Below are 11131 nucleotides of genomic sequence, written 5' to 3' on the forward strand. Positions count from 1 at the left end.
TTTCTAAGTGAGAAAAAAGTAAATTAATTCACTTTAATAGAAAAAAAAATTGTACATTTCTAAGCCCTCAAATCATACCTATTTATGCTATAACACCAAATACCACTAATATGGATTCCATTATTTCTATAGTTAACATTTTATAATATAACACAACCAGATTTTTTAAATCATTAATTACCCTATAAACAGCTATCTCCAGTCTCTTATCTGGTATTTATAGACTATACATTTGCGTTTTTTAATTCAACAAGTAATAGCTGAATACCTACTATGTGTCAAGCACTGCTTCAAGTGCTGAGAATATGGTAACAGACAAAAAAAATCCATGTTTTGTGTCTTATTCCTGAACTTACATATTAGTGCAAGAGACAGATAATAGACAAATAAGTAAGATATAAAGGATGTCAGATACTGATATATCCTAGGGAGAAAAAAAACAAAGCAGCGAAAAGGTATATAAAATTTTGGGAGGGTAACACTGGACCCGGAGAGACCTCACTGAGAAAGTGGCTTTTGAATAAAGATGTGAAGGAAGTGAGGGAGGGAGCTGTGAGCCTGTCTGCAAGAAAAGCATCCTGCTCAACCCTGACTAAGATGCCCTCTAGATGCCTGACAAATGGCCACGGTTTTTCTGTCCTGCAGTTCATCATTTGGTCCCTTGTCCTTTGTCACATTTCCCAGCAGTGGAATTTTTCCAAAGATAGCAGACCAGAGCTTTCTTGAAGAAGTGTCAAAATGCTAGCATATTTTTCTAAGAAATGGATCACCCAACATGAGGTTTATAATGTAAGGGAGTATGGGACATATAGGCTATCCACTTTCTCTTGGGATCAGAGGCATTGGCAGGAAAAATGTGGTTAGCCCTCTGACAGAGATTTGTGGAGCAATTTGTTTCTGCCTGAGGCCAGAGGATAGAGAGAGGAGAACCCAAGCATTAACTAGAAGAGAAGAATTTAACCCAGGGGAAAATTAGCATCTTTTCCTTTTTATGACCAGGTAGTTCCTTGTCTGTCTATGGGCTCTATCTAGCATTTTACATACTGCCTGGATATATACCCTAGCTCTTCCAATTATTAGTTGGGTCACTTTAGGCAGATTATTTAATCTCTCTGAGTTTTGTTTCTCATCTGTAGATGGGTATGATAATAGTAGCTCTCTCAGAAGGTTGACATTGGGGATTAAAAGAGATTATGGAGATAAAGTGTCTGGAACTTAGTAATGACAAGGAGAAAATTCTGAGATGTCCTAAATTAAATTACAGCAGACCAGAGGGTAGAAGGGAGAGCCAGGAAGAGTTTTATCAGTTAACAACTGCAGGGCCAGCTGACTAAAGACTGCTCACGTTCCTGAGTGTGTGTTGGAACTCTGAATTAACTTCCAGGTGGCAGTTTCTTCAATTTCCAAACAGAGAATGGCCAGGTGCACTGCACCCCAGAAGCCTCCACTTCTTCTGAGGCATGAACTTTCCAGACTTGCCCATAGTCAATCCAAAGGAGCAACCACTTCTTTCTACCTATCCCAGAACTGCCTCTGCTTTACCTAATCCCTCCACTCCTCCTGAATCTGTAGCTGGTATAAATATTTTCAAAACAATTCACATCTTTCTTCCCCCTAAAAAAAAAAAAAAAAAAAAAGCCCGTCAACTCCAAGATGACGGACATAGTTTAGACTTCACAGGCCAGGACCTGGGGTTTTATGGCTCAATAAACCCTCCTTTTTAAAAATGCTTTCAGCCACGGAAGTTACATTTTTTTAACAGTCAGTACTCAGTGAATAAGTCACACTACCACCACCGTCATCATTATCATCATCACCAGTATCACCACCAACACCATTTCTTAAGCTTAATAGGGAACAGCACCAAGTTCAGAAGCAAGGCATTATTTAGCACGTCTTTAAAACATTTATCTGTAACTCATAGCACCTGGTACTGAAGAGTCAGCTGAAAGGTTGCCTAGACAAATCGAAATCTTCAAGGCAAGGAAAGCATTAAAAACTCATCCTCTAGTACTCTAGGCAGATAGTAGAGGGTTAAGGTTTTTCAGGAAGGGTGGTGATTTACAAATGGGCTTTTCCGGCAGCAGAGAAAAGAGAGCAGGAGGAGGAAATAAAACCATTTTAGGAACAGCAAAGGCACCTGTGAGACAGGATGCTGTATTCATGATGACCAGGAAACTGCTTGATGTAAATGTGTGTGAAGCAGTGAAGAGGCCTTTGGTGAGAACAACCCAGGGTCCCAATAACCTCGTGTGGCTTCATTTTGCGTCTCTTTAGTCCCAGCTTGTTCTCAGTTGCATGGAAAAAAACAAAGCTGACGACCAAGTCTTTCAGCTATAAATCTACCTCACAGCATAAAGAGAGCTAAACATTTAAGTGTTTATATGCCTCTAAAAATAACATGTTACATTTCTCTTTCATTAAGACACACTGTGTAATAGTTTAAAATGCTAGCTAGTCAGGTCATACTGAAATGGTTTTGAATCCTGGCTGTTTATTCTAGTTGTGTAATATTAGCTGAGTTATACAATTTCTTTGGATCTCAGTGTTCTCATTTGTGCAATGATGATTGTAATAATATCTACCTGATATATGTGTCAACACATAGCGGAAATTAAATTGGATAATGCATAGAAAACACAGTGCCCGGCACATGGTAAATACATACTAATTATTATTATTGAAGTCTTTTAGATGGATTGTTTTCCGGTGAGATAGAGAAAGAAAGGATAATATAAATGTAGAGAAAGTGAAAGAAAAGATGTGGAAAAGAGAGGCAGGACTTTAAAAAAGCATGAGAGAGAAAAATAATGAGGATGGCAGGAACTCAAAGGCAGAGGCTTAGCTTTGCTTCCTGCCGAGATTTCATCCATCTGGCCTTGGCTTCTACGCTGGTTTTTCCCTCCAAGTGGCAGCTCTAGAAGCCTGGTGGTAAAACTCAGGGCAGGCAGATGGACCATCTCTGAATCACCCCAAATTTCTGTACTCAGTGAAGGCATATAAGAAATATACATATTATTCTTTTGCAGGATAGAATTCCTTTTCGACTAATACAAGAGACAGGCCTGTCAAGTGAGTCAGCAGTGGCCACGGCAGACATAATCCTATTGCTTTTTGGCTGACAGCTCATGCAGAGAAAAATACTCTTTGATCCAAAGGTAAATGTAGCTTAAATCCCAACACAAAATCTTAACCCTCCGTGATCAGCCTCTATTCCTAGTGTATGATGACCCTTAGACATCAGAGATATCAGAAATGCCATCGATACATTTCTTACTGTTGGGTTGTAATAATTTAATCCTTGCTGAAGGTCAAATGCCTAAAGGGTAGAATAACTCAGATTATTTTCAAGATCTAAGCAAAAAAAAAAAACCCAAAAAACCAGAATGGTGTCTTTTCTCAGATTTTAATAGCAGATATTAGCAGTAGAGCATCTATTATAAATGAACATACAGAAAATGAACATAAACCTGAATAAGTTATACGATATCTAGAAAACAAAACAAATGGTAAACCACAGGATTCTTTTTTTTTTTAATGTGATGAATAGCTGGCCTGAATCTACTCCTACGGTTTTAAAAATTCTAACCAACCACAAAATCAGGGCAAAATTGTAGTTCTAAGATGGACAGTCTATATGATCTCTTCTGATGCACCTTTACAAACACAAGAATTTAAGAAATCAAGTTGAAGCCTGGATCTGAATATAAAAATGTAGGGTACGCTTAAGAGGAAGCTCAAAGGGCAGTTTTTACATTATAAAAATTAGCCTGACCCTGAATAATTGCTTTTATAAAATTAAATACAGATTGAAGTTATGTATCATGATCTACCCCATCTGTTCAATATATATATACATATATATACACATATATAATGTATATATATATAGTATGTATATATACATATATATTGTATGTATATATACATATATATATACACGTACACATACACACATGTGTGTACGTGTGTGTGTGTGTAATTTTTTTAGGGAAGAAGAGAAATATGTTTGTTTCACATTTTTGCTAAATTGCTTCCCTAAGAAGTTATGTCCTGGACCACTGGGATGGCTATGATTGCAATCTGTCTGCTTTTGTTTCTAACTTAAGCAGAGCATGGCTAGCCTGTGCAGAAGGTGATTTCTCCGATATTTGAGCACCTGGGCCAGTGACTTCTACAAAGCACAGAAACATTCTCATTTCTGGGTTCAGACATCTACCCTATACTTAGCACTTTCCTTTAGACTGCTCAAGGTTGGTGCTTCTTTCATCTCCTGTGAGCTCTGCAGGTCCATGTTTCCTTAGTAGCTCACTCCTGACACTGCCTCAGCTAGTCACACCACTCATTTAACCATGAGCTTGATGTGCAGCCCAGAGTGAGACCCAGGGAAAAGAGAGATTTCTGTTCTCAGTGGGAGAGAATATTTAAGTTTAGGCCTCTGCTTTAAGATTTGGGACTCAGTTTTGCCCTTTAGCAGCGTACATATCAATACCCCAAAGGAATTTTTCTTGGATGCATTTTGCTTTGAATGTGAAATAGACTTTTGATGCTTTTGATTTAATAAGGCACAGGCACAAGGCTACATTCATTATTTAGACTAGAACTTATTTTGCACTTGATGTAAGAAAAATCTGGCACGCTTATTCAGGGTAATTGCACAGAGTGAAATGAACCCAATTTATGTAAAAGATTATTGAAGGAATAAAAAACTTCCAAAGTCAGTCTGTTAAATCATTCATTGACATCTTGTCCAAATTTGGATCCTGTGCTTTGCCAGCTTTTAAAGCAAAGCAAAGAAGCAATTATTTAAAAGTGATAGTGAAAAGCAGTATTGAAAGAGAGCAATCCTGGAGGGCGGATATATTTTAAGTGAGTATTCTCTCTTAAATAATGTAATCCACAGACCATAGAAGTAGGCCCAGAGAATCATCTCTCAGTTTATGTCTTCACCTGATCAAAAGACATGAAAATGCAATGTAAATGATGTAACCTGCTTTAAAAATAATAATTATCTCTCTTATTCTTTTACAGATTTCTAATTTATTTTATGATTAAAATTTTGCTATGTACCATATGGGTACAGTTAGGCTTAAAGTCAAATTCTGAGAATCTAGCTTCTTTGAAACTATTTGTTTCTTTTACATTTCCAGTTAACGTCTATAAATTTACCTGATGCTAAAAAATCTGATGTCAAGAAATTAAAAATCTAAGTCCTTTTCTCCGATCTATATATTAAAAGTCTAAAATTTCTGAGGAGGTAGAAGCAACACGTTCATCACTTAATTGTTCTCTAGACTTAATAGCAGAAATATTTTAGGTAATCCAAAAGCAAGTAAAAAATAAAGCAACTTTAATTGATTCCTTTGGATCTTTTTTTCAAAATTGTAAATAAATTGTTCTTATGTTTTCTATGTGGCCATTTCAGAAGATACACAAATGAAAATGCAATGTAAATGATGTCACCCACTTTTTAAAAAATAATTATCTCATTCTTTTACAGATTGATAATTTATTTTCTGACTAAAATTTTGCTATGCACTAAATGGGTACAGTTAGGCTTAAAGTTTAATTCTGGGAATCTAGCAGGATATAGACAAATGAAATGCTATAAGATGTAGGATGATATTAAAACATCCTTACTTTGCTTGTATGGAACAAAGGCAGTCTACTCTATCAGGGGAGTAAAAGCAAATCTGAAGGAAGTATTTTTCACACTTGCATAAGTATAGGTCTCATTTGCCCTGAAGAGAGACACAGGGGTAGATGTCTTGTGACAGTGCCTGTAGGGGTGTCAGTGGGGCCCTGAAATAGCATCATATAGCACCCCGATATGAATGTTTGGAGCTCAAGAGAAGTGGCCATTGACAACATTTCTCCTCGCAGGGTCTTCCGTGCAGCCTCTCAAGATCAATACGCCAGTTAGTCAACCCACACATCAGTATTTGCTGCACTTTAGAAGCAATGATGGTATTTGCTACTGGTGAGTATGTTCTGTATATTCATAAAACAGCCTGACTCAACTGCAGTAGATTTAAACGTGCATTCGTGGGAGTCTATTGTGTTGAAATCCTTTTAATTTTCTATTTGACTACTTCCAAGCTTTGTAATTAGGCTATCATGTATTTATGGTCATAAGAAGTCAGTTTTAAACTAAATACTCTTTAGCACCCCTTTTCATATATATTTTCATCCCATATGTAAAGTTTGGGATAAAAATGTTCAAGGAGTATGGAAAAATACAATAAATTGAAGGGTAGAACATTTTTAAAACCACCAATTTACCTTGTTCTTCAAATTTTTTACGGTTCAGAAACTTTATTAGTATTTTAAAGTAGTTTAAGAATTATTATAAATCTTTTTTCAGAATATCTGTTTGTATTGGGGTGAGAGCATGTTCCTCTATTGTGAGCATACAGTGGAACTCAATAAATGTTTGTTTCAAGAATGAATGGCTATAAAAAGATACTTATATTCGTCTTTAAGCATAATTGGTAAATCTATATATAAATAGTGTTATCTTTGCCCATGACAATTATGTAACGAAACTAAGTTCAGTATAAGAATGAATTTAAAGTAATACTACAAGAGTGGAAATTTTAAAGGTGGAAATTTAAAGGATTAAAAAAAAAGTCTACGGTCTGCCCACAGATTTCTAAATAGAGCATGCTTGACCAGGAAAATGGCAATAAGCATTTGTGAATGAATTTCATATTAAAGGAAATAATCAATACAAAGCTCTGTACATTTAAATTAACATAAAGAAAACACAATTATTTGTAAAAAAAAAAATGTGCATTAAGAGAAATGATACTCGCTTTAAACTTGCATTCTCAATGTTGTCTGTGCAAAGTTGCTTGTAGTGTCCTCAAATGGGTGTCTGAGGCCAGATGTTTAGAAAGTATCACCTTCAATGATAAACATATCAAAGCCTGCTGTTTCCTTGAACTTGATAGAGTCTGGCTAGGTCATGGCTGTGCTTTTGAAGTGATCTGGATATGTGAAACCTGCAGAACAGGCAGAAGCAGCTGGAAGGCATCCTGTATGTATGTTGTGCTATTGCAGCCCTGAGAGAGGAGAAAAATGTGGTTAAAGGATTATTTTCATAGTTCAATCTTGACATTTCTTCCAGTTTGATAATGTTTCCTCTCATCAAGTTTCACCTAATTTTATAATATTTTTCTTGTAATGTTGGTGATTAAAGCAAAGGTAAACACATTCCTTCGGATGGTGTGAGTCCGGCTTTTAATTATCTGTACTACCAGAGAGAAGAATTCACTCAAAACGAGGCAAGCCATTTCCATAAACTTTTAGGGCACATCATTGTATGTGTATTAATGACCCAATATGTCCAATCTTAACTATCCACTTCCCAGACCAACCCCACTGCCCTGAAATAACACAAAAGCACAGTATGAAGGAGGCTATAGTTTGTCCTACCTATACATGAATAAACAAGAATGGTCTATATAAAGCTAACTGGAATTATTACTGTGCAGTTATTCACAGCAAACCTTGAACACTCTCATCCTCTCACACATATTGATACCGTCTACTTGGTTTGGATGTTTGATGTTGCCATTTTCTGTGGTGCTTCAATGTACAGTATTTGGTGGGGAGGAAGCATTTAAAATTTCAGGTAAATAAACTATGAGGAATTTTCCACTGGGAGAATGAATAAACATTTGCCCTCATAGTCTTTATGACTGATGTGGTAAATTAATCTGCTAATGCCTTCTGGGCTGCCAGGGGAGATATTTTCTTGTTCCATATTCTGCCTCTGATCACTGCCTGGGTTTCCTCTCAACTGTGTCTGTCCCTCTGGAAACTGCCCCTGTATTTCTTGTCCCTTCTGGTCGACTCCATTCCACTGTGTGGCTGTGCCCTACAAATAACACTTGGTCCACCACTTTGTTACTTTTGTACCTTGGTAGTATTTTCTTAACAGTAAGGCATGACTCCTAAAAACATCGCTATAAACATTCAGGTAGCCCTCTGTGACCTGAAGTTTGGTAATTTTCAAACTATGCAATTGACAGTTACTTCAGACAGCAAAAAAAACTATTGCATATGCATTGCCCATGTATAAACTTGTCAGCACCTTATGCCTTCAGCTGGGTGCTCTGTGGCTATAGATATGCCAGTTTCTTATAGTGTGGCCCTTAACAGAAGGTCTTCTTCCACCAGTCACAGGTAGAACACAGTGCCTTATGACTCAAGAATGTTCTTGGGACTCTTTTCTTCTCATATCACTGCTTCTGATAAAGACGCAGTAGTATCGGGGCACCTTCTACCTATGCTATAAAGTCTTGTTGAGTGGAGAGGCCACAGGGCAAGTGGTTGCAGAGAGGGTGCCTCTAGTCACTGAGCAGGCAGAGGCTAAATTGTCTACTTATCATTTTTCCAGTCTGGAGCTAAGACCCAGCTAAATCAAAGGTTTTGTAAATGGAAGGAAGTGCCCATTTTTACAGAAATCACCATTGAATGAGAATCCCTCATTGCAGTCAATAATCATAGTGTTAAATCTGATGCCAAACTTGGCAGCAGAAATCTGCTTCTGCCAGAGGAAACAGTGACAGAAATAACATGCAAGCTTAGCGTTTCTCTTTATAATCAGGAATTCTTGAAAATTAGGTATTGTTGCTTCACCCGAGGGTTTACAGCTGGTTGAGCTTCACAAATGTACTCAAAAAGACTGTTGATGATAAGATTTAGAATTGCAGTAACACTTGCTGCCTGGGAGAAAAACAACAACAAAAAAATGTAGCTCTAACATTTGCTTTGATTCAGAAGTACTTTCTCTCTGGGGCCACTTACCTCTAACAATACACTATTGATCATGGGGTTAAGGACCTCAGCCTTCTTGTTGCTCTGTGGAATCAAAGGATGAAATTGACAGATTAGGTACTCATACTACAAGGCTTGCTACATAAAATGTCATATACTGGCTTTGTTGAAGGATCTCTTAGAAAGGAAGGGGAAGAGAAGTGGAATGCTTACTCTAGACCAGGTGTCATATTTGCTGCCTCTACTATATGATCTCGTTTAATTTTGACAGAAATCCTAGGAGGTAGATAGGTACCATGATAACTCTAATTTAAAGATGAGAAAGTAGGAATCAGCAAAGTTGAGGAGCTTGTTTAAAGTCACATAGCTAGAAATTTAAACTCAGACCTTTATAACTGTTTAAAAGCTTATGGCCGGCCGGTCTGGGATTAGGCTGAGGTGAGTGAGGCTGAGTTGTACAAGTGCAAGTTGAATCCTATCTTTACTTAAGATGTTGATATTTTGTTCATCATCATGATTTTCTTGCATGCATTTTGATTTTTTAAAATATTGCACTATAATTACTATCTAGATGACTGAAGTTGTTTCTTTGTCTCTCTTGGGCCCCTTAAATTCTGCAGGTGTGTTAAGTACCTTACTCCCCATTCTAGTCCCAGCTCTGCTTCTTAGTCTTCTTTTTTGTTTTTTTCTTATTCTAAATATAAATGTGGGTACTTGATTATAGGATGTGCCTTCCAGGTTACTAGCAAAACAAAAACATTCTTAAATATAACTTGCAAACAGGTCTGCAGATCCCAGTTTGCAAAAATAAGTCTAATATTAATATAAAGTAGATATTCAAAAAATGAGAGCTACTGTTAGTATCATCATGATTATTATTTCCACTATAGGTCTATCCATCATAAGTCTTCTCTATCTAAAATGTTCGACTGACTCTTAGACAATAAATATTAAAGGGCCTGGAAAGAAAGAGGGCAATCTTAATTGGCTGATTTTCCTCACTGTACTCAGAGGACTTTATGGTAAACAAAAGTATGCAAATAAAGTACATCTTGCCAGAAGAGCCCACTTTCATTCACACTACTCTGCTGAGGGTGAAGTAACATCTTACTGGGGAGACCATAATGGAGTCTTGGGAAAAAAGGAATCTTTAAAAACCCAGTCATTTTAGTAAGTAACCAGAAAATCCATTATGGCATTTGCTTTCATGTTTATTTGATTATCAATAAACCTTTAAAATATAATCAAAATCGGGGCAATAAAATGACATTGGTTTTCAGACTCAATGAGATGTGCAAGCAAATTTAATAGAGTCTGGAGAGCAATACACACTCATTAACTTCAAGTTATGAATAATGGCCGCTTTAGAGAACAGAAACAATGACTTAATGTAAATGATGCATCACAACACAAGATGAGGATTATTGTGGCGAGATGGCATTTCAGTAAACTCTATTTAGACTTAACTTTTTCTTTTTCTAAAGTAATAACTTGTGTGTTCCTGATTTTGTGCACCAAACATTTGTTTATAGTCATGTGTATATATGGTTGATCCTGAACAATGTGGGGGTTAGGTACACTGATACCCTCCCACATAAGTTGAAAATCTGCATATAACTTTTCAGTTCCCCAAAACTTAACTCCTAATAGCCTTCTATTGACCGGAAGTCTTATCAATAACATAAATAGTCAATTAACACATATTTTATATGTTATATATATTACATACTGTGTCTTTACAATAAAGGAAGCTGCAGAAAAGATAATGTTATTAAGAAAATCATAAGGAAAATACATTTACAGTGTTTGTTGAAAAAAAATATGTGTAAATGGACTTGCAGTTCACACTCATGTTGTTCAAGGATCAACTGTATATATGTATATAAGTTCAAGTACAACATTCATCTACTAGAGCTTTGCTATTCAAAAATGTAGACTGTGGATTAGGAACACTGTTATCACCCTAGGAGCTTGTTAGAAATGTAGAAACTCAGTCCTCATCCCAGACCCACTGAATCAGAATCTGCCTTTAACGAGATCTCCAGATGATTTTCTTGCACGTTAAGAGTCGAAAAGCACTGTACCGGAATACAATATGTTAAAAGGAATGGAAAGCAATACCATAACTATTATCCACTAATGTAAATAAGTTAATGTTTAACATGAATCATAGACAGCATACAACACACACACACACATGGAGACATATTGCTAGATGACGGTAGAGAACCAAGCAGTTGGCTGTCTGATGTTTTGATAGGCAGTCAAGTGGACGTTGAGAGATCAATTGCAAGGCCTGGGTGAATCAGTTCACCTCTCTGGGGCTCAGTTTCTCACCTAGTAAACT

The 11131-nt window shown here is 36.7% G+C and overlaps 1 protein-coding gene across 4 annotated transcripts in view; it reads right to left on the reverse strand.

Moving 5' to 3' along the window:
- Window positions 1-3387: 3387 nt before the first annotated feature.
- Window positions 3388-11131, reverse strand: part of FAM114A1 (family with sequence similarity 114 member A1) — a 62142-nt gene continuing 54398 nt past the window's right edge. For all 4 annotated transcript variants that reach the window (XM_006918930.3, XM_015595022.2, XM_015595021.2 and 1 more), the window contains 2 exons: window positions 8815-8868; window positions 3388-7064 (listed from right to left, as the gene is read on the reverse strand). In XM_006918930.3, coding sequence (XP_006918992.1) covers window positions 6966-7064; window positions 8815-8868 — 153 coding nt within the window. In that variant the 3' untranslated portion in view covers window positions 3388-6965. The remainder of the gene's footprint in view (window positions 7065-8814; window positions 8869-11131) is intronic.

Source organism: Pteropus alecto, unplaced genomic scaffold, assembly GCF_000325575.1.
Source record: "Pteropus alecto unplaced genomic scaffold, ASM32557v1 scaffold5, whole genome shotgun sequence".
Taxonomy (NCBI): Eukaryota; Metazoa; Chordata; class Mammalia; order Chiroptera; family Pteropodidae; genus Pteropus; species Pteropus alecto.